Source organism: Mercenaria mercenaria, chromosome 10, assembly GCF_021730395.1.
Source record: "Mercenaria mercenaria strain notata chromosome 10, MADL_Memer_1, whole genome shotgun sequence".
In the NCBI taxonomy this organism is placed as follows: domain Eukaryota; kingdom Metazoa; phylum Mollusca; class Bivalvia; order Venerida; family Veneridae; genus Mercenaria; species Mercenaria mercenaria.
Genome location: NC_069370.1, coordinates 43,959,459 through 43,983,854, shown reverse-complemented (window position 1 = coordinate 43,983,854; position 24,396 = coordinate 43,959,459). Strand labels below are relative to the sequence as shown.

The window sequence follows — 24,396 nt, the reverse complement described above, 5'->3', positions numbered from 1 at the left end:
TATATCTTATAACAAAAAAACTCGTATGATAATGAGCATGCTTGCTTTGATCACATGAACAAAACAACTCTTCATCACGTGACCAAAATAAACAATAAATGACCTACAAAAATAGTACAGTACTTCAGCACCATCCACGTAGATCTATAATCGGTACTTAAACCAAGTTGCATCTTTCGTAAACATTTTAAATTAAAACTCAGTTCCTGCTAGAAAAGTTAATCGAAATTTTATTATTATAACAACACCAAAGAGCTTGTTTTGTCACATGTTCTAGCGATAGGAAATAGGCGCTTCCGCATAATCGGTATGTGTCGCGCACTAAACTGTTTACGTATGCACCGGTTAACAAAATCGATGTGTTCCGGCACTCGCAGTCAGAAAGGTAAGTTTTATTTCTCAAAATATTCTGTTAAGTACTATTTGTCAACGTATAAACACATGTTCAGTCCAAACTTACGATATCAAAGATTGAATTTAACCCGGATTTTTTAGTGAAACCATTTGAAATCATTGATTTTAAAGGTGGGTAGTTCTGTTCTGTCATTCTCTATTCATCAGGTCCCAGAAAAGTCACAAATTAGCTATATAGCTAAATCTAGCTATATATAGCTAGAATTAGCTATAAAAGCAATAACAATGATGCACATTTTAACGATCTCACAAAGAAACAGGTTGTTACCCCACCCATTTGGTATACGAGCCAAAACACGATCACATAAAACATGTATCTGTGCAATCACCTTCTCGATGCATGTTGCAGATTATTGCGATAATTCATTTGAAAATACCTTAAACTTCTTAATTACCATGTACAAAGGAGTGAAACTGTTGCATTTAGAAAAATGCACACTTCTTTAAATGCGGAACTGTGTTCCAAATTGAACAATCTCTTACACGCTTGGAAAGTCAACCGGAAACTGGCCGCTTCTAGCAAAGAAAATATAATTAATTTGCAACTTCAGCATCTTTGTGTATAGACTGTTGCAAAATATTGAAACTGTCGTATAAATAACAGTTTCATCGGGAAATGAATAATAATAATAATAATAGACATGATATTTCCTATTAAATTATAGTAGTTTCAAACTTGATAATACATATAGCTTGTATTATAACATAGACAGTGGATAAGGCAGGACAAATTATTGTGCTAGGTTCTGGTGAATAATGTTATGAATAAATAATAACCACATACCATTCTATTCGTTTCTTGTTCTTACAAACAAATATGATGATTAATTCTTGTTACAAAGTCATAAACAAATATAAAATTATGTATGTAGGACATGATGAAAAGCTGTATTATATATAAATGACCGGCCTACACACGTTTTCAAAATATCTTGTACAAGAAACAAATAAGAAAATGATATACTTGGTAATTAAATAATGATTACCTAACGATTTTGCACGGATTTCTTCATTTTCTTGCTTGTGCAGTTATTTCTTATGCAGACGTTTTCAAGCATTCAGTGGTGACAGATGATTTTAAATGCTGGTGTTTGGTAAGCCCCCCACCCCACCCATGTATTTAAAATAGAATTCCCATAGTATTTGCGCTTTTCTAATTTGAGAGGACTATAATTCTCTATTTGTTCATTTTATCAAATATCAAAATAATATTAAAGCTGTCTTATATAAGCAATATAAATTGAAATTAATTTTTCCCTGATAGTAGGACAGTATTGGACCCGCATTGGTGTATATTTATGTTGTATTTTATTGTTTGCAGAATACAAATATGGCTTCATGTGGGTGTAATAAGCATCATATAATTTGCAAAGACAATGATCCGCAGGTGTTTAAGTTTACACATAAGAAATACCCGAAAATTGTGCAAAGTACACTGATCAAAAAGGGTCTAATAACAATTTATACTTCTGCCATATGCACAGAATGTGCAAATTATTGCTTGTCTGAACTTGTCGATGAACCAGATGCTAAGAAATTAAAGTTAGATCATGGAACAATTGCTGACAAAACCATTGAATTATTGAAAAATGGTCTACTACCTCAAAGTGAAATTATCAAATTGTCACATGCTATTGGCACATCTATTCATGGTGATATATTGTGTGATGCTCAAAAAATATCCCAACAGTATAAAGAGAGTACTGATTATTTTTCTATTACTTCCTGGATTTCGGAGAGACATCCTATTTTATTATCATTTTTGAGTGGAGCTACTGGTGTAACTGTAGCAGAAGTTACCCCATCTACAGAACAAATAAATAAAACTGAAAATAGCAAGAGAGCGTCATTAGCACAAGCAATAGATTGTATATACAAGGCTAGGTACCAGCCTTTGGTCTGCCCGATGGCTTTTAAAATGAACCTGGTTTCCTACTACATTTCTGGCAGCCGACTTACTACAAACATAAATAACAGCCACTCGCCTGCAGGAAGTTACACTTGCCTAAAAAATTGGTTAAGAGGTAAATATATTTACTTGAATTAGAAATTCTTTTTACTTATGAAAGCAAAAAGTAATACGTTACCTGATAGCAGAAGAGTATTGGACCTATGTTGGTGTATACTTGTATTGTATTGTATTTTTAATCTGGCATGATTTATACCATTATTAAGGACTTTTACTGACAAAGTATTAAATATTTTAAATAAATCAATGAAAGATATTGAAAAAAAAATTATATATATGTTTGTTCTGTTTCATTACAGAACAATGTACATCAACTGTTCAAGTAAATAAAGAAAATGACATTATAACATACTTCGACAACAACCAAGTCATTGCAAGGAACTGGCGTGTCAATTTCAATTACAAATGCAAGGCAAGTGTTGTCACAACAACAGTGCACATAGAACCAAGCGTTGGCTCAAATTTACAAAAAGATGAATCAATGTCACCAGCAAGGTGGTTGTATGGTGTTTCTAACAAAAGTAATGTGTTGCAGTTGATAAATAAATTCATTTCAAAAAGCAATGACGACTTCATCCAAATAAGAAATGATTATATTAGTAAAACTATAAATGATATTATTGAAAAAAATAACCAAAGAAATATTGAAAACGAAAGCAAAGACCCATACAGCTTCGTACCAAGCGGACATGATGGTAGCCCAAAACTCACTACTGGAGAACCTTGTTTTTATAATCCTTGTTCGTATGATTCAGTTAAAAAAGTTATGCATGTAAGTATTTTGTTAAATAATAAAAAAAATATATTTTTAACATTTCATTACCACATTTTATGTATATTTGTCATTATTAAAGTAACACATTTTTTAACTTTTAAAAGATAATCAAGTATCATAGTTAAAATTTTAAATGCAAATACATTTATTTTGAAGTATCATTTATAAATATCATTTAGTTACAAGTATCATTTATAACTATGGCATCTTAACAAGGTTTATTCACAAAGAAACCTGTACTATATAAATATAGGATAAAAAATGATGAATCAATATAAATAGCGGTACAATATAAACAGTTTTGAAATTATTAAATGTGTAATAAAAATATATTTTCACACATTTTATTAATATTATAGCATATCCTTCAACAAACTGGAGTTGGAGAGGCCAAGAAATGGACTGTAATGGGATGTGATGGTCTTCCCTTTGTTTTAGGTTCCAGACTTATTGAAAATGATAAAGAACTTCAAAACATAATGTTAATACCAGGCCATGGTCATTATGAAATAAATATTGTTAAGGGACTGTTCAAATTATTGTGGAATGTTTGCCTAGAAGATATTGCAAAAATGCTAGGCTACCGAAGTATCAGGGCCCTTACATGCTGTGAAAAATGCACAGACCATCACAAAGCATGGATGATAATACAGATATTCATGAAAGGATGCATGGAAGAAATTTTAAACGATTTTTTTTCTCATTGTAACAACGTAAAAGGTACTCCTTCTCTTAAAACATTTTACAAATATGTTTCTGCATGCAAAAACCCGAATTTCAGATTTATATTTGACATAGTGTTTACCTACTTAGTTGCTTTAGAAGTGTACAGAGCTGGCATTCGCCGACATAATGTTAGATACATTTTAGCAGGACGATGCAAATTATCTGAATTATTTTACGGATTAAATCAAACCATGTATCAAGAAATTGAATATCGAGACTTAAAAAGGAGAGTCCTCTGCCCTCATCAATTGAATACTTCTGGCAACTGCACAGAATCATTTACTATTTCTGGAAATGAAAGTAAAGGCGAAGGAGGAGATTTTATTTTGGAAGGTATAAACAAAAAAACAAAAAAGTGGTTACCGAAAGGATTTCCATCTGAACAAGATTGGCTAAAAGTTTGTAAAAACTTAGATAAGCTTGAAAAGGTAATTAAAATAATTATAAATATGTAATCTCAACAAATATTTAAACGTTAATGTGTAATATTCTTAAGTATACCATGCTATATAAATTATCTGTATGTATATTACATGGCCCAATATAGGCAAGATATCTGGGAATGTTCATCATATAATTTTGCAATATGTTTTAATTTACTTTTAAGTAAATTGAATTTAAATATTACATACGCCTAGAAATAAACATGTATATTATGATAATGTCAGTCTTAAATTTATTATGGTATATGTATTTGAAATGTTTATACAAATTTATCAATATTTAGAAAAAGTAAAAAGCAATTTAAATTAATTAAAAATCATATAACTTAATCAAAAGTATAAAAAGGTTTCAATAGCAATTAAAATTTTTACAATTATTATCAGATAAGACAAAACCTAGAGTCAGAACTACAATTGGAGGACAATATTCATCACAATATATATAGAAGAAACACTGAAAAGGAAGTGTCGGGCTGGAGGGAAATTTTGAGAAATAGTAAATATCTACAAGATATTAATGACAAAAGGTATACAGTGATTATATAATGAATTATCAATATTTAAAAAACCATTCATATTTTTTATTAAAAGTACAATATATAGTTTCCACATTTGTTATATTTATATTTTATTTCATAAAATTAACTATACTTTAAATGATATACACCGTATGTTTTCCCTTTTTTGTTTTGAATTTAACCCGTCATTTTATCAAACAGACCACATAAATCTATCAGTGGAAAGGAATTGGATAAAGAACTAAGATGTTTTGAAACTAAATGCCAAAGGAATAGGGACCAATATTTCACTGCTATAGAACAGGGAAGTAAACCAGGCAAAGGAATACAACTGGAACCACTTTTCGTAATACCCGAAAACCGCTCCATATTCCATGACATAACCAAGAAAACCAAAGCACAACTTTCGGATATGATTTTAGCATTACTAAGGGATTTACGTGAATATGATAGAGAAAATGAATCTGACAAGTATTTTGAAAAATGGAATAAAGAGGTGAAAGGTATACATATTTATTTCAATAATTCATCATAACTTTATTATTTTAACGATGTTTCGGACAAAAATATTTTAACTCATCAAATGCCCTTTGATTTTTATGAACAAAGCCAGTACAAGACGAATGCACCCAGTAATTGCATTTCCTTGCAGAACAACCTATCCAAATAAATTTTTTTTTAGTGTCAGGCTTTCCACAAACTTTACAGTTTTCTTCATTTTCTTCTACATCTGACGAATTGTTTTCTTTCTCTGATTCTGTGTCAGGGTTTTCTAAGACAGGGGCTGGAAATAAAACCTCCTCGTCTGACTGTGGATGACTTTCTAACGGTTGTACATTACTACCTGATGGTCCTGCTTCACCTTCAGTAGGGTTTTTTGCAATGTATTCAGTTCTAGCTTGTTCATCTAAAATTAAAAAAACACTACTCAGCATCCATTAAAATGTTGAAACGTCTACGTTTCAAACAAAAGTTATAATGACTTCAAAAAAGTAAAGTAAAATATTACGTATATGTTGCTACTGGAGGAAAGTGCCGTATAATAAATGTTTTCGCTTAATCAGTTTCAGGTGTATATAATCATCTGGTCCAAAAGTCTATAATAGATCTATATTTTATAACTTTAAACTTGTATCCACCCTGAACTTGAGCAAGAAATTTGATTTTAATATGATTAATAAAGTTTTATTTTAAGTAGATTTGCATTTATCATCATTGATTTCAAGTCATTTACATTTGAAGATTGAATACTGCTTAAGCCGGTGCTAGGGGTGTTGACAGTGTTGTATTTTCTATTACTGCTCATGAACATGCTCATCAAACCGAGTATGCAATTTTCACTGTTTGCCTTGTTTTCGGTACTTCAGAAGGATCTACTTTCCACATTTTATTTAATATGACATAAATTTGAAATATATCATATTATAAATTTACTTGCTTACCAGGTCTTAGAGGACAGCCTTTACTTTTCCACACTTCATGTGTCCCACTCTCTGTCAAATACTCATAAAAAATATGAGTTCCCGTGATGTTGTGTAACTCTTCTAGCTGTAAATAGATTTTTTGTTTTGTTTACATAAGCAGGCTATTATATTTTATATAATTATAATGTATAAATTTTAAGAAATTTCAAACCATAAAAATAAAGTTTATGTTTTAACACATTTCAAAATATTAATTTCAGTTTCTAAAAAGGATGAGATGATCAGGTTTTATCAAGATGTTGCAATTGCAATGGAAAATGCTACTGACAGAAACGACAACAGTATGCTTACTTTATTCTTGATACTTTGCCCTCGTCTGTAAAGTTTCTGGGCCCTTGAAAGACTGTCTTCTGTGTATGTGCAGTCGGTTTTACCGCTCCTGTGCTTTTGAGCTCTTGATGGTTGTTTTTTAACATTTTTTCCTGGATTTTTTACACGCTACAATGCAAAAGACAATTTAGTTTAAATACTACTTCATTATTTTTAACATTATATAAATAGTTTAATCAAAACATACATGCCCAACATTGACCCAATATTAAACTATTACCTGGTATTTTTCTCTATTTATGCAGGTGATGATGATGACGATGACGAAGAAGATGGAAGTAATAAAACATGAATATTTGCAATGCAAGACCTATTATAAATATTAACAATTGCAAAGACTTCCAGTGAGTAGAGAAATAAAGTGTAGAAAAATAGCCTATACACTTACCCCCATATTGAATGTTAAAAACTGTAGACACTGTTTATTGACCGTCTCTATTTGCACGAAATATATATGGTATTGTAAAATTTTCACGTTGCATTAACTGGCACGAAAAAATCGAGTAAATCGCCGACCTTATGAAAACTTTATAATGGACTCCAAAAAATCTTTACCATCCAAAATCTTACGAAGTTAGTATGTTATAGAATTATTTTGTTAAAACAAAATAAATATGTAGTGTAAAGAAGAAAACGATTACTAATTTAAACTTTATTCGGTTATCATATATGATTGTGAACATATGAAAATAAGTGACGGAGAAAATAAATTAACACAATTTCTGCATAAAACTTTTGGGCAGGTCTGTACATCAGATGCTGAATCTGCTGATGTAATAGTTATTTTTGATTTATACATGTCTCAAGCGACTCAAAACCCCATAACAAACATGGCGGAACAGTAGTGTAGAAGATGTAATTGTTTCCTTGATGTGTTGCCATTGCATTATACCAATTATATGCTCATGTATATGGTGATTAAGAAGTTAAAGGTATTTTCAAATGAATTATCGCAATAATCTGCAACATGCATCGAGAAGGTGATTGCACAGATACATGTTTTATGTGATCGTGTTTTGGCTCGTATACCAAATGGGTGGGGTAACAACCTGTTTCTTTGTGAGATCGTTAAAATGTGCATCATTGTTATTGCTTTTATAGCTAATTCTAGCTATATATAGCTAGATTTAGCTATATAGCTAATTTGTGACTTTTCTGGGACCTGTTCATAACTTGTGTTTACACGAATCTTCAAACTGTGCATATTTATGTGGGTTTCATTGGTGAACCAGTGGCGCATGGAAGCTAAATATACTATAAATGGCAGTTGGTAAGTGGGAATGGTCAATTATTTATGGTTTGTTTTTGGTTTGCAAAATAATCAAAATGTTAGTTTGACAGACGACAACAACAACAACTCGTTATAGTTTGTTTCAAGACATATAGAAAATAGAATAAAAGAATCATTTTGATTTTGTTTGATGATACAAACTGGAGCATATTATGATCTGTTTGTTGGATGATTTTAACATAATGTTTTAACTGAAAATTGTTTTATGGTACTAGAAAAGGGTATTGCAGTTTTTCCTTGAGTACCTATACTTTCGGATAAAATTTATTTCGGATGTAATATTTGGCTACTGTAGTATTATGTTTTTTCTTATGTTTAAAAAAATGAGACATGCTGGGCAGTTTTCCTGATTTTATTTTGTTATAAGTTATACATTAAAATAATGTATGTGTCATTAGGATAAAAATAGAGCTGCATTTGGCAACATAGTAAAGATTGAACGATTTTTTTTGAGATACCAAGGAGACGCCCCGGTACATCCCGGAACTAAGGGCTGGATACACAACCGGTAGGGGGGCACATGAGTCTAACGACTAGAGTCTCCGAAAGGAGGTACATCAGATAGATACACAATGGAGTGTTTCATATGATAAATTACGTTTTAATTTTATTAATTACTTTGTATATTTCAGAAGCTGTGTGTTCACTGTTGGCACATTGAATGATTGGATAAATAATGCTCTATTGGATAAATACGTAAGAAAATAACATTTCAATATTTAAGGCAAATGATTTATACATTTGAAAGGATATGTAAATTCAAACTATTTTAGAGAATTTATAAATGACTGCCTCCTTTGTAAAACAAGATTTTATTTTTATTTTTAAACTGATTGTTACTGTTATACTCAACAGTTAACATAAGAGAATAAAAAATACATGTGATATCAATGTCTATTTGCGTTTGACCTCCTTTTAAACTGCCATTTTACTAACTTAAATATGGACGTTAAAAAAATTAAAACGGTGGATAGGTAGTTTTAGGTAATAAGGGTCTTAAGTTTTAGATATGAAGATAAAACTATATTTCAGGTAAAGTTCATTGGACAGCTGTGATTGTGGTGTGGACAGCTAAGATTGTGTTTTGGACAGCTGAGATTGTGACTTGGACAGCTGAGATTGTGGTGTGGACAGCTGAGATTGGTGTGGACAGCTGAGATTGTGGTGTTGACATCTGATATTGTGATTTGGACAGCTGAGATTGTGACTTGGACAGCTGAGATTGTGCTGTGGACAGCTAAAATTGTGGTGTGGAATAATGATATTGTGGTGTTGACAACATATTGTGGTGTGCACATGTGATATTGTGGTGTGATGGTTTAAAGTAGCAAAGGTATAAAGCATGTATTATATTATTACATTTCATTATAGTTTGACTATACAAAGGAGAGCTTTTATACTTACCCTGAATTTAGCAACACTTAAATCTTCTGCAAAGTACTCTGAGCTCTGTGAAAGTTACCGATGTCAATTGACTCAGTTGTAATGATTATTTGAAAATTGAATATTTAAAAACATAACACAGGAATTAGCTTTAACTTACTCCAGAAACAACAGTGTTAAACATTCCTGTCTGATGTCTCTCATATGACAAAACTATCTTTTAAAGGTAAATTTCAAAATTTAGTACTGTACATTTCAAGAGTAGAATTATTAACTGAAAATGAAATATATGGCTAACCAAATAAAATGCCAAAGATCTAAAACAAATGAATATTCCATACTAATTATGTTAAGAAAGGATAACTTATAATTTCATTAAATATGTACACAATGTCAGTTTCAGTACAGTTGGTTTTTAAGTCCACATGTGCTAACTTATACAGGGACATTTTTTTTTCAATCTGAATAAATTATAGGATAGATTGTTTTAGATAAGAAGGGTGTTAGGTTTTAGGTATGTAGATAAAACTTTATTTCAGGTAAAGAACGTTTGACAGCTTAGATTTTGGTGTGGACAGCTGATATTGTGGTGTGGACAGCTGAGATTGTCATGTGGACTACTTATATTGTGGCTTGCAGAGCTGATATTGTGGTGTGATGGTTTAAAGTACTAAAGGTATGAAGCATGTATTATATTATTACATTTCATTATAGTTTGACTATACAAAGAAAAGCTTTATACTCACCCTGACTTCAACAACACTTAAATCTTATAAAAAGTACTCAGAGTTCTGTACAAGTCACCGATGTAATTTGACTCAGTCATAGTACTTACTTGATAATTAATTATTTAAAGACATGGCACAGGAATAAGCAGTAACCTGAACCTGAAACAACAGTGTTAAACTTTTCTGTCTGATATTATAAACTGATAAGACAGATTATCATGTAAAGGTAAATTTAAAAGATAGCAATAGAATTAAGTGCAATTTAAATATAAGGCTGACTCAAGAGAATGATAAAGATCTGAAACAAATCAATTTTGTATACTAAAGAAAGGATAGCAATTAAAACAATTTACAGTGTCGTTTCAGTATAGTTGGTTTTTAAGTCTACAACTGTTGTATATTGACAAAATTAACAAAAATTGACAAAAGTCTGGTCAGGATCCATGCTGTTTGCTTTCAAAGCCTATTGCAATTAGAGAAACTGTTGAACAGCATGGATCCTGACCAGACTGTGCAGGCTGGTCTGGATCCATGCTGGTCGCTAACGCATTATGTTCGTTTTATCGTGGTGCGGTTCATTAATAGAAAATCAATTTTTGTTAATTATTTTTGTATATATTTGGTGCTTATTTATTTAGTAAATGTTAAATATATTCAATTTCAGATTTATTCCTTACTACCTTCCTGTCAACTATATCTTCCACAGCATGATTTAATCTAGTCCCAATCATTGACTCTGGTTACCTCACCAGACGGTCCGTCCACAGAGTCACAAGCAACAGATACTAAAACTCGGCAAAGTACATGTACTTCAGTCTTCCAGAGGATATTGTTAACAATGATGATTTGATGTAAAAAGAAAATGTATTTGAATAGCTATATTTCTCTTGTGTCACTTGGGTGTCAAAGGTCATTTTAGAGATTGTCCGGGCTGTAACTTTGTAACGCATAAACGGGCTTAAATGTTTGCCTCAGCTAGACAGTGTTGTGTTGAACTCCCAGTCCTTTTGACCGCTGGTGGGCTCGACATGTTTCCTGTGGGCATTTAGTTTATATTGCATATACTTCAAGTAGATACACATTTTAGAATACCAGTAGATAACCAAATAAGAAAGAAAACATTTTTTTATTTTACATAATAGCAAAATCTGGAAAATTTTAACTTCAATTTTCACTGTTATATTATTATATAATCACTTATGATGAGTATGAATGCAATATAGACACTGTAGACAATTAATCCCGCATTTTTATTCATATGAAGATACAATATCTTGTTATCTATTATTGTCAATCATTGGTATGTAAGATTTTTGCCATAGGTTTGAATAGCTGACAAGCATGGTAGAAATTATTATTAACCATTAACGGGCTAAATTTCTATAATTAACTTGTCCATCTTTCAATATGGACAGTATCATTAAATGAAAGGGATGGTTACCAAAACATACTGACTGAATGCAAACAGTGAAGATCTTGATCAGGCTATACGGATGTGCAGGCTGATCATGATCTACACTGTTCACAAAGGCAGAATCAATCGTGTCCAGCATGATAAGGGTTAAATCCGTTGTTTTTACTGCCTCCTTTTTTGGCTCATTATTGTACAAGTACATATACAGCATTGCTTTTCTTACCATGTAATAATGCATATGATTGCTTTTCAAAATAACGAAGCTTTTTCTCCTCTCTCACCATACTTTAAATAAGTTCAGTTTTAGAAAGTGTTTTGGGGCAAATTATATTCAAATCAATGTAGTCAATGAATGTGTGCAATTTCAGGTGAATGGCTCAAGCAGTTTTATATCAAATTATATAGTTAATTTTGTCCCCTGTGCATCCTAGAAAGTGTGACATTTTATATGAAGGGTAGTTTTCAACTGTGTTTTATTTTTCAAACCAAGCATTATTGTAACAGCTTTAATTATTTATGTAAGTCAAACTCTGCACATTTAAAGGAAAATACTTTTTTTCATAAACTACATTTTATTCTTACCAATGTGTCAAATCTTGTGATGGAACCCCCTTCACAAATAAATATGAAAACAATTCTAAATTTAAATGTTGATCACTTCAATTTCATAACCCTATTGCTTTTCTTATGTCCTAATGTTTTACAAGATCTTAATATTTTCAGCTATGAAGATCCAATTAGTATGATTTTTTGTTTGATAAATCAATTTAGCAGAACCTTGATGAATGTCTATACACCCCAAAATGTCCACTTTGCACCATTTTAGTTGTTAAGTGTCAGATATATTTTGAGCCGCGCCATGAGAAAACCAACATGGTGGCTTTACGACCAACATAGATCCAGACCAGCCTGCGCATCCACACAGTCTGGTCAGGATCCATGCTGTTCGCTAACAGTTTCTCTAATTGCAGTAGGTTTTGAAAGCAAACAGCATGGATCCTGACCTGACTGAGCAGATGCGCAGGCTGGTCTGGATCCATGTGGTCCCAAAGCCACTATGTTGGTTTTCTCATGGCGCGGCTCATTTTATTTTTTAAATAGAATATTATTTTACTTTACTTTTTCCTTGAAAGGGAGTTACAATTGATATTAAAGCAGCTTTTGACTTCACATGTAAAGGATTGTTAAACATTCACAAAGCCAAAGCTGTGCATCCTTTTTTAACATTCATAAATTACCTTAGCATTACAGTAATATGTACTGGCAGTTCTATGTTCTGAGCAATGTGTACACAATGGTTAGGCAATACTTGACGATTTAGAATTATGTAAGAAACCCTGGAAAATTTATAATTCATTCTTTGCTTTTTTGCCAAAGTTGTCGAGTTTCAAGTTAAAAAGTTACTAATACTACTTCTTAAGCTGTTAATTTTACATCCATATGTTAATGGCCGCTAGTGAATATTGTGTAGTTGAAAGAATTTTAATTACTACTGATTTATAGTATAAATATTTTTGGCTGCAATTTGTCCCCTGTGTATCTTCTCAGTAACATTATAAAGTATGTATGTATTTTACTATTCCACAACATACATCATGTGCCCTGACCTGCCATATTTGGTTAAATCAAGCTTTTATTGTTTTAATCATCGTTTATTTTAAGATTTACACTGATATTGAATATTTTTACTGAATTCTGTGTATGACAGAATATTTATGCTGAACCCTTTATATAACATAAGGTTTTTTATACTGTATTCTGTATATAGCAACATTATTTGTTTGTAAACTTTATTGCACATAAAATATCAAAAGCATTAAAATGTTTTAAGCTGTCAAAAATTGCTTTTAACTATTCCATTTCTATATTCAAACACAAAAATGGACTATAGCAAGACCAAGAGGTCATTTGGGTTCAAATTATGTTAAGGTTACTTCCCTTTGCAAAAAACTGTAAAGCAAGCTAGAGTTGCAGTTCTTTCTTAATCACAGGAATGTTTTGTTAGAAGATAATTCGCAATAAAATATTAGTTCAATTATGATAGATTGTAAATATATTTTGCTGTTTTAAGTATACTGAAGGACTTCCAAACATATTTCTATATTTTCTAATCTTTAATTCTGCAGTTGAAAAAATATTGTTCTATCTCTACATGTTCAGAAAACATCTAATTAGCACGGTGTGCGTTCTATTTCGGATAAAATTGCACCCGTTTATCCGTCGAACTTTGTAGCATAGAAATGGGTTTATGGAAAAATATATTGCATGAAATCAACGGAAGATGAGTTATCTTATCTATTTTTCATAGAGAAAGATACGGTCCTTTCATAATATTTACATAAATAACTTTTATTTGCACGACTTTGTAAAATAATTGCAGCCGTAATGGAGTGGGCGAAAAATTCGTACCCGTTTCCCGAAAATACGAACGTATGTACTTCAATTTGACTTAATATTACATTTCAGCTGATGTTTGTGATTGACATATCATTAAAGGGTATAATTAATTCGAAAGAAACATTATTTTAACAAGTTCGCCTTTTAATCGCCGGCAGTTTTGCGGTGTTTTCTTCCCCAAATATTAACGTACTGGCGTACGATTTCTTCTCGGATAATTATAAAACAGCGGGATTCGGAAGACTGCAATGAAATCATTTGAGGCAATTCAAACTAAGTTAGAAAAATTTCAATTTTCAATCTTGCATTTTTAACAATAAAACTCGTAAAAAGATCCTTTGGAAATATAGAATGCAACCAAGAAGAATAATAGCAGACTCGTATTGACTGAGTCTGTTCATGAGAGGTAATGAATTGTGCAACACCTCTTACGCCCCCTAGCACCGGAACTCTATTACACATATCTTGAATGGATTCCATGATCCCAAAGGGCCAGAAAATATAGCAACAATAAAACATACATGTTGTCACGATTATGAGGGATATTGTATTAATCTACAGCTGAAAAATGACCGAACGCAACCTGAAGATCATGATGTGTGCTGATATGGGAGACAGTATTAGTTCTTTTGTTTGTTTTAGAATTGAATGAAATATTTAAAGTCATTGTAAATATTCTTTAGTGGTTGCTTTTAGTTTAAGAACTATTCTGAAATGTCTTTTATCTATGTAGTAATTAATGTATAATATATTCATAGCCTGCTTTTACCAAGATGGGATCTCATTTGAAAAAAAAAAAATAGAAAAAATCACCAGTCAATATCACAGGGGCCTGAACATGGAAACCCGTTTCTGATCAATAACTTGAAAACCATTTGACCCAGAATGTTGAGAATGTTCAGAGAATGATTGGACATGTAGAGTAGATGAACCCTATTGAATTTTGAATCACTTGATAAAAGTTAATATCACAGTAAACCAGAACTTTGAAAACAGTTTCCAACCAATAATTTTAGAATCATTTGTCCCAGAACCTTCAATCACGATGATAGGAATTACAAAGTCGATAACCCTTAATATATCTGGGGTCACTTGACTTAAGGGAAAGGTCACAGAGGCATAAAAATGGAAAAACTCTTTCTGGATCAATAACTTGAGTATCACTTGACACAATATTTTGTAACTTCATAGGGTGATTGGAAATGCCAAGTAGATGATCTCTATTGCAGCCAGCCATTAGTGTATCTTTGTCTTTCGCTCCTATCCTCACTTGACTTCTTCTTGCCTATTACGACAATGCATTGGGGGACAAGTGGGACATTGGCATCTTCTCATTTGAAAATTAATTGCCCTTCTTCGAAGGAGGAGGGGTATATTGTAAATATTAATGTTTTATGATGGATGTTGGTCGGTCTGTAGACAAATCTGTTTCCGTATGATAACTGGAGAACGCCTTGGCCTAGGATCATGAGATCAGGAGATTTGTCATGACCAGCAAATGAACCCTATTGATTTTGAGTTCAGTAGGTCAAAGATCAATATCACATTGACAATAGAACTTTTTTGCCAGGAAACTAGATTATGTTTTTGTCTAAGATCACATTTGATACAGAGGTCATTTAAGACTAGTAAATGACCCATAATTATTGATTTAAGGTCAATACGTTGAATGTTCAGTGAGCAGTGACCAAATATTTTCTGTTCCTTGTCAGTTACTTCATGCAAGTGTCCTACAAGCTCTTGTTATAACTAGAATCTCCAAACATCACACAATTATCAAATAGTCCGTGACCTTTGCTGACATTATGTTATCCCCCTTGTACCAGTAAAAGCAGGGTGTTTCCCATTGATTTGTTAAAAATGCTTATAATTAAAAAAAAAGATATTGAGTAAAATTAACCAAACCTCACAAAATTTTCAATAAGCACATGAGCTTTGCTCATATATTATTTTATCCCCTTTGACAGAATAAAAGCAGAGTTTTACCCCTTTATATGGTAAAAGAAAGGTTGAAAATGCTTATTAATCAAAAGTAGTTCAACTAGAATCACCAAACTTAAGCTAACTCTTCATGCCCATTACTAGAAGCTGTCAACCGCTGCCCACATCAGTCCTCTCAGTGCTTTGATTTTTTTGTAACAAAGAGCAGACGGATCAGTTTGAAGATCTTCTATTTAAGTTCTTGAGGCAATATATTTAACGAATCGAAATGATATGAGCCGCACCAGGGAGAAAACCAACATAGAACATTTGCGACCAGTATGGATCCAGAACAGCCTGTGCATCCATGTTGTTCACTTTCCAAGCCTAATGCAATTAGAGAAACCGTTAGCGAACAGCATGGATCCTGACCTACGCGGATGCGCCGGCTGGTCTGGACCCATACTGGTTGCAAATGCATTATATTGTTTTTTTCAGGGTACGGCTCATATGAACTCATTTGGTAGTACTCGGTAGGTATATAGACATCCTTGACATGCACTTATGCTTACCTGATAAACATATGACCATTTAAAAACCTATGTTATACAATTCAGAAGGACAGATTAATGACACCGGTTACATTTTGTTAGGTAACTATCGGAAACATTTCTTAGACAGTGTATCATTCATTCAGCACTACAGGTGTAATAAATTGTATATAGAGCTATATTATTCGTGGTACTATAATGCAGGACTGAACCTATCAAAAACAACTTCACCCACTTCTCTACAAAAGTGTGTTTCTGTAAACACCCTCACCATGGGTGTCGTGCGCGCGAGAAAAGATGTCGAGCGATCGAGAAAAAATCTCGAGCGCTTGAGATAAGATGTCGTGCGCTCGAGATAAGATCTCGTGCGCACGAGATAAGATGTCGAGCGATCGAGATAAGATATTGAGCGCTCGAAATAAGATGTCGTGCGCACGAGATAAGATGTTGTGCGCTCGAGATAAGATGTCGTGCGTACAAGATAAAATGTCGAACGCTCGAGACAAGATGCCGTGCGCTCGAGAAAAGATGTCGAGCGCTCGAGATTAGATGTCAAGCGCACGAGATAAGATGTCGTGTGCACGAGATAAGATGTCATGCGCTCGAGATAATTTACTTTAAGAAATAAATGCATGTCCTAAAGATACCACCGTATAAAATGACGGAAACAAGTAGTTCTTTTTATTTATTGCTAAATGTTAACTTGTGTATTAAATTTATTCAAGAACTATTGTTAAAAGTTTCAAATTATAGAATCAATATTTCTTTGTGTTATTTAAAACCTGAAAATAGCATACCTGTATAATTCCATTTGCTACAACAGGTTGTTGACAGTACGGATAGCATTGTACTTCCGGAGTAGACCAAATGCCACTCGTATCACATATGACTTCCGGCGAACCATCTGACAAGTAGAAACCAGAGTCACAGACATATTCCGCTGTCATACTATAATTATACAATGTGCCTGGTAGTGGGTTTCCGTTACTCAAGGGCGGAATATTTATTTGCTTGCAAAATGGAAAGCATTTGACCTCCGGCTCTGACCACGTGCCTTTCACGTCGCAGTTTACGAATCTTGATCCTGGCGACAGGTAATACCCCGTGTTACAAACATACTCGGCCTGTGTGTATATTGTATAATTATCCCCCGGTTTTGGACTGCCGTTAGAAATAGGGACAAGATCAGCTTGTCGACAGTGTGGCACGCACTCAAACTCTGACCAGGTGCCCAGTTCGTCGCAGACAATCACCCTGTCTGTAATATTGTAGAATCCTTCATTGCACGTGTAGGTTGCAGTTGTGTTGACTACAAATCTGTACGTTGACCAGGACGCGACAGTAGCCGTTGATTTCAGCGGAACAGACGGACAATTCTTTAAACATTCTAGGTTTTTAATTGACCAGTTGCCATCTTGAAGGCAAGTCAAAGATTGCTTCCCTAGTGGACTATATCCTTCGTCACAAACGAGCTCATTTCTGCCACCAACATGACTCAGCACTTTGTTTCTAAAGGAAGCATTTGCAACGTCTGTTTCCGGTCTACAATATGCACGCACACATTTGAAGAAAGGGAATTCGGTAGAGCTTGAGCAAACACTTACTTCACCACAAGGACTGTCTTTGCAGGGACCATCTAACACGATAGTTTCGTTATTCATTATAATATCGTAGCACCACTCGGGTTCGGAACCCAGTAGCTCGATTTCGGCGCTATTTCTAAGAGCGCAAAATTGATTATAACGGTTGTAGTTAACTGCCGCGCATATTTTCTGTCGTCGGCAATTTAGAATACAGTCTTCTACAGTGATGCCGACGTAATGCTGAAAACTGTGAATTAATGAACACGGCGATAAGCCGTACAACGTTTGATCGCCATTGTTAAACGTAAAACATATTCCTATGAAAAAAGTGAAAATGCTCACTAAAATCATCATTTTTCACTTTAAACTGTATCCAAGAACATCTTAGTCTGATGTGTGTTCCTCTAAATACGTTGTATTCTGATACGCTTAAATAAAACACATGAATTATAAATAGTGAAAGGCTTATCGTAGAGGCTATAGTGATTTTTTTTATTGACAAACGATATCTGCTAACGTCACAGTAATGAAAAGGGGCATACCAGTGACAAGTACCTTACCTTAACTTATAAAAAACTCTATAGTATATTAATAACATTATTTGTGGAAATATAACATTACATGTAAAATCAAATTATTATATTTCATCTATACCACAGTGCATGTGTAAATGAAATACAGTGTAATTTGATTTTACCCCAATAGTAGTTGCAAGATGAAACTTGGGACACTTGAACATGTGATCATATACAAAACTATCTCTTCTTATTCTGAACCATTTGATACGCTTTTTACGGAAAGCAAGGGTCTTTGAAGCGTTAAAACTAAAATGATTACATCACACTTTCCTTGGACCATGATATTTTTAAATTAATTTACCATCATTATGTTAAGTATTGTATATAAATAGGTTAAGGTCACTTTCACGTGGATAACGCTTTTTGATTATTATGATACTAATGGTAATTGATCGTCAACAAAACCAAATTATTGTCCTGGCACACATGAATACTGTATGTTTCATGTATTTATTTAGGTTATGAGTTATGGTTGTCCGATTTATTGAAGTGTATCAGACGTTTCGCACGATATTTTCGTGCGCATTAACTGTCAAATATTCATATAATTGAAAGGCGTGTAGATTCGTCACACGAGGGCTTCGCATTATGCTGTAAAGACCTTATTGCGTTATACATGTATCTATATGGAATCGTTAGAGAAAACGTGTTGAAAATCCTAAAGATCTGACTGAATTTAAATCGTTTTTGAAAGAGGAGCTAAAAACTTTTAAAGAGCAAATTAAAGACGAAATGTCTAGCTGGTCAAAAAACAACATTCTTAGATTTAAAGAAGGTGCGAATAAACGTTTATCTTTGGACTTTAAATATCGAGGGAGTTTGATTTAAATTCTGAAAATTTAGAGGACATTGAGTGTGTGCAGGATTTGGTGAAGTCAGGCGAACAGTTGGGTTCGCTCCAGCGGCTTGAGTCCACAGCAAAGAAACTACGTAAGAGAAACAAACTCGTTAGGCTAGCGGACAAATATCCCGCTGGCTGGGGAACCGTAGCGGAATACGAACCCGACGAACTGGCAAGCGATAGTGAGGATGATCGCAAAATTCGACGCAAGGGCAGAGTGCCCTAGGTTTCAGCAATTTTCATCCTTCCCAGGGCAGATATATCAACCCGTTCCCGTCGGAAGAACGTTCCCGGGTATTATCTTCTACCAGTACCCAGCAGGCATCAAGGACGACACCCGAGGTACAACCGTCAAGCAGCAGTCAGCCGAAACAAACTGATAGCAGACAGCGAGTATTTTTATGCTTCTAGTAATGCTCGTAATTTTTAAGCCAATGATATTGAAGCTGATGTACTATTTTTGCATTCAAGATATTTTGAATTTCAAAATGATGCATCTTTAGGTGGTTATTCTGATAATAGACCCGGTTCGTTTACATGCTGATTACTGGAGTAATGTCTTAGAGGATCCACAGGCAATTGGCGTGTGACTTTGACCCCTTATGAATGATGGATTCCCCCCCCCCCCACCCTGTTCTCTACAACCCAGATCCCCAACATAATAACAGAAAAACACATTTCCAAAAAAAAAAAAATGCTATATATAAAAAAAATAAAGGTATGGTACTTTACGGCCAAACATTAAGGAAAAAATGGAATGACCTCAGTAACGATCTCACTGCGTACACAATTTTCGGTCGATTTTTGAAAATCTGGTCTTAATCAACGCATAAAGCATAAATCTTAACGGTAAACATGCACTTTGGTCTGAAGGCTGCATCATTTTGATGCAGCGAGACGCTATTCTTTGACAAAATCATCTCGTACACGATGTGACCTAACCCGTATATTTCTCGGGCCAATAGACAAGTCAATGGCATAAGGGGTCAAAGTCACACGCCGATTGCCTGTGAGAGGATCCTGATTTTATTCTTCACGTAGTAAAGGATGGTTATGTCATACCTGTTATGAGGTTTCAATTTCTTATTTTATGAAAAACAATAAATCAGCTTTCGATCATTCCGACTTTGTAACGGAAGCAACTGCCGAATTAGTTAAGTCTGGCTGCGTGTTAGAAGTAACTTAGCAGCCGTTTTTGGTAAATCCTCTCTCTGTGTCTGTGATCAAGCAAAAAGTGACTAATTTTAGACAGATTTGCGAATCATTACAACTATGTGATTAATAGGTTCAATTCTTCCGTATGGGTTCCAGGCACAGAGGGTGTGGACGCGTTCTCCTTGAAACTGGGCCGGAAGCAACTGGCTTGTTCCGCCGGTGGTTTTAATTCCAAGAAACATTAATTAATCATTTAATAGCATGTAACGCTAATGACACTTTGGTTTGGTTGCACTATACTGGCCGTCTGCGCCTTTTTTTGGTCCATGATCTTTGGTTGTGACGCGGTTCTGAAGGACAAAATTTCCGATATTCTTGCCTTTAAGTCAAACCCAGATATTTTTGTGCAGCATTTGGCTCTAACTCTAACAAGCTCTCAAGCAAGATTTTAGTTGTTGGTTTTGAATAAAAAACTGTTTTCGTGGCACCTATTTTTTATTGCAGCAAGCATACTTTTCATTTTTATCTCATTTTGTAAAGGTTACGTAATTGATCTGGGTTTTTTTTATATAAAATAAAAGATATAATAGTAATACGCTGCAGTGTGTTATTGTGAAAACGGTTGAGATTTGATTAAAATTGGAATTGCTGAACTAATTTTGCCCGAGGGTTAAGACGTATAGCCGAGGGCTTAATTTCGCGGAATCAAGGACTCCACTGTTGCTGTGTATTTGTCATACATGATTATTTATAGATTTATTTTTATTGGAATCTGAAGTTAACCGATGGTCAAGACGTATAACCGAGGACTTTATTTCGCGGAATCAAGAATTCCACCGTTGTGAGGCATTTGTCATACATGATTATTTATAGATTTATTTTTATTGAAATCTGAAGTTAACCGACGGTCAAGACGTATAGCCGAGGACTTTATAGCGAAATCGAGAATTTCGCGGAATCAAGAGTTCCACCGTTGTGAGGCATTTGCCATACATTATTATTTATAAATCTATTTTTGTACACTTAAGAACTATCATCGCTAAAAAACTGATTTCGGAATGCCTTCGGGATCCGGAGTTGTCTTCCATGGCTGCGAAGCTTCCAGATGTTATACTTAGATCCAAGGCCTATAATACTGAAAAACCGTACAAGAGAGCATTTAAAGTTTGGAGCAAATGGGCGAGTCGGCACAACTTAGTTCCGTTGCCAGCTAAAGAGATCGAATTTAGTTTGTATTTAGTCTCATTGATTTAAAGCAATAAATCGACATCTACTGTAGATGAAACATTATACGGCGTGAAATGAGCGCACAAGGTAGCCGGATTCGATTATTGTAGTCCGTGTGGAAGTTTCATAGTTTAATCAGTTAGGAATGCAGCGCACCGGATTCTGGGTCATTCCGTTCCTAAGAAAGAGCTAATAACACTAGATATTTTAAATCAATTAGTTTCTCGTTACCTAGGACAGAATTCAAGTGTCATGAATTTAAAAAATGTTTATGTGTGTAATTGCTTATGCTGTTCCCTTTTTTAAAGACTTTCCGAATTGTCAAAGATGAAGAGATCTTATCTAACTTTTCATGAAGATTGTCCATTTTCATTGAGACCAATAAGACTGGGGAAAAGTTGTCCATCGCAAGGTCCTGGTTAAGCACCTGTCCAGTCATTTTGTTAGAAAGATACTTGTAGAGTCGTAGGAGTAGTGGCTGTACGGCAGCCGCTAATTTTGGAATCTCGGACAGATTATTTAAACGACACGGTCGTTGCCAAAGACGGCTATGTAAACGACAGTATTGACAATATGTTATCTGTTTCTAGAAATTTAGGAATTTAGTGGCTTACAAAATCTATGTTTTGTGGCCACTGTTAGAGCTATATATACTGAACTATAATTACTGATTTATTTTATGCTAACTGGTGAAATAAGAAAAATATCAGTGAGATATTTCTCTTTATCACTCACAGAGCCGAACATCTTTTTTTTTCAGATAAAATGATCTCCATTGAAATATATTCGTTAATTAACCCCCTTTGTTTCCTTTAGAATTACTAGTACCCTATGATTATCGTTATATTCAAGCCATACACGAGTCATGTACAGCTAGACAATCCTATATAGAACAGGCTAGCTATAATAAAGTTTGCAAAAGAAATAATAGTAATGCTCTAGCAATGCTGCCTTGGTTGCTTGGCATTGCCATTCATGTGGCTATAGATGTATGTGCTCCTACACTTTTCATCGGTTCACTATGTATGGTAGATTTAACTGGCGACAGCACATTTAGTTGGTTTTTGTCTTAGTTAATTATCACAAGACATCAACTCCACCTTTACTAATATTCCAGCATTTCCGTCGAAGTACTTTCCCAGCAACTTCCATCCCTATTTGTTATGCTATCTACATCTACATGTTACTCCCAAGCAATCGTTCACGATTATGATTGGGAGGCGCGAGTCTGGAAAAGCAGTCTGTTAGTTTACAATTGTGCGAAGTTAAAACAGTTAGGTTTAAAAGATACAGAACAGTATAATGTGTGCTAAAAGAAGGATATAAACAAGGGGATACTGAGCTCTAGTATGTGACCGCCGCCAGCCTGTCAGAGAAGACAGTTAGGCTGGGGCTTGACTGAATATATATGGGAAGAGCATTCCAGTATCTGATGGTTCTGGGGAAGAAAGAATTTGAGTGATACTGGGTGCGTGAGTTTAGGTTTCTTGTTGGTATCAGGTGGTTGTGGTCAACAAAGACAAGATTATACTGAATTTTATTTAAAAAGATATGAGAGTTTTGAATTCTACGATGTTCTAGAGATTTCCACTGGAGTTCTTGAATCATTTTAGTTACGCTATCAGAAAAGTAATTGTTGTTACAGACATATCTAACAGCAGATCTCTGGACACTCTCAATTTTACTGGTAAGGTGTTTTCGCCAGGGGTGCCAGACAACTGAGCAATATTCTAACTGGGGGTCTTACATAGGTGTTATAAGCTGCTTGCTTGACCTGTTTATTGTTCGTTTTGACATTTCTTTTTATGAATCTTAATGAGTTATTTGCCTTTACTGTTATATTGTTTATATGTTGGGTCCAGTGTAGGTCTTTTGCGATTGTTACACGAAGATATTTAGCTGAGTCGGCTGTTTTTAGTTCTGTACCGTGGGGGATGTAAGGGTGGATAACTGGATTTTTCTTTCGGGTGAACCTCAGCACCTCACATTTATCTGGATTAAATTCCATGGCCCAGTCTTTTTCCCAAGATTCCAGAGAAGAGAGATCATTTTGTAGTTGTTCTGCGTCTATCTGTGAGTCAGTGGTAAGGTAGACAATTGTGTCGTCGGCAAATAGGCGGGCTTTACCTTTATAGTATCGGGGAGATCATTTGTGTAAGTCAGGAATAAACAGGGCCCGTGTACAGAGCCCTGTGGAACCCCTGATAAAACAGGGAGCTCCTCTGAAAGGTGACCATCGACCGCTACTCCTTGAGAGCGGTACTGTAGGAATGACCTAATCCATGTCGCAATTTCCGATTTTTTTAGTTTGTATATGAGCTTATGATGGTCAATTTATCAAAAGCTTTTGAGAAGTCCATGACTATCACGTCTGTCTTCTGCCCTTTCTCTAAATTGTCAAAAACCTCTTGCGTGAAGCTAATCAGCTGGGTCTCGCAGCTGTGTTTTCACCTGAATCCATGTTGGAAGGGGGTAAATACCTCATTTCTATCAAAGAAAGTCATCAGGTTTGAGACTATAATGTCCTCCATAAGCTTTGATGAAATGCAGGTCAGAGATATTGGTCGGTAATTGCTAGGTTTAGCGTATTGGATTTTTCTTACAGACAGGGGCAATAGTTGCCCTTTTCCAATCTAGGGGGACAATGCCTGTGCGAAGTGATAGGGTAA

General features: G+C 34.3%; 1 protein-coding gene and 2 long non-coding RNA genes across 6 annotated transcripts; 1 reads left to right on the top strand and 2 right to left on the bottom strand.

Annotated features, from left to right (window-relative positions):
• Positions 1–311: 311 nt before the first annotated feature.
• Positions 312–13,314, top strand: LOC128559898 (uncharacterized). Of its 4 annotated transcripts, none has more exons than XR_008372725.1 (5): positions 312–385; positions 8,583–8,646; positions 8,983–9,283; positions 9,873–10,009; positions 10,726–13,314. It is a non-coding gene; the product is annotated as an uncharacterized LOC128559898 (long non-coding RNA). The 4 variants fall into 4 exon arrangements; XR_008372728.1 differs by lacking the exon at positions 312–385 and adding an exon at positions 7,859–8,109; XR_008372726.1 differs by lacking the exon at positions 312–385 and adding an exon at positions 7,859–8,158.
• On the bottom strand, positions 4,742–6,761 carry LOC123542862 (uncharacterized). The gene is made up of 3 exons (XR_006684848.2): positions 6,621–6,761; positions 6,288–6,393; positions 4,742–5,752 (listed from the first exon to the last, which is right to left on the bottom strand). It is a non-coding gene; the product is annotated as an uncharacterized LOC123542862 (long non-coding RNA).
• A 3,784-nt stretch (positions 13,315–17,098) lies between the features above and the next one.
• LOC128546404 (sushi, von Willebrand factor type A, EGF and pentraxin domain-containing protein 1-like) lies at positions 17,099–18,004 on the bottom strand. Its single transcript, XM_053516895.1, has one exon. The coding sequence runs from the start codon at positions 18,002–18,004 to the stop codon at positions 17,099–17,101; it is 906 nt and encodes a 301-aa protein (XP_053372870.1).
• Between the last annotated feature and the right edge of the window lie 6,392 nt (positions 18,005–24,396).

Excerpts from the sequence above, each read along its gene's own strand:
- LOC128546404 (XM_053516895.1), bottom strand. The coding sequence starts at position 18,004 with ATGAATAACGAAACTATCGTGTTAGATGGTCCCTGCAAAGACAGTCCT.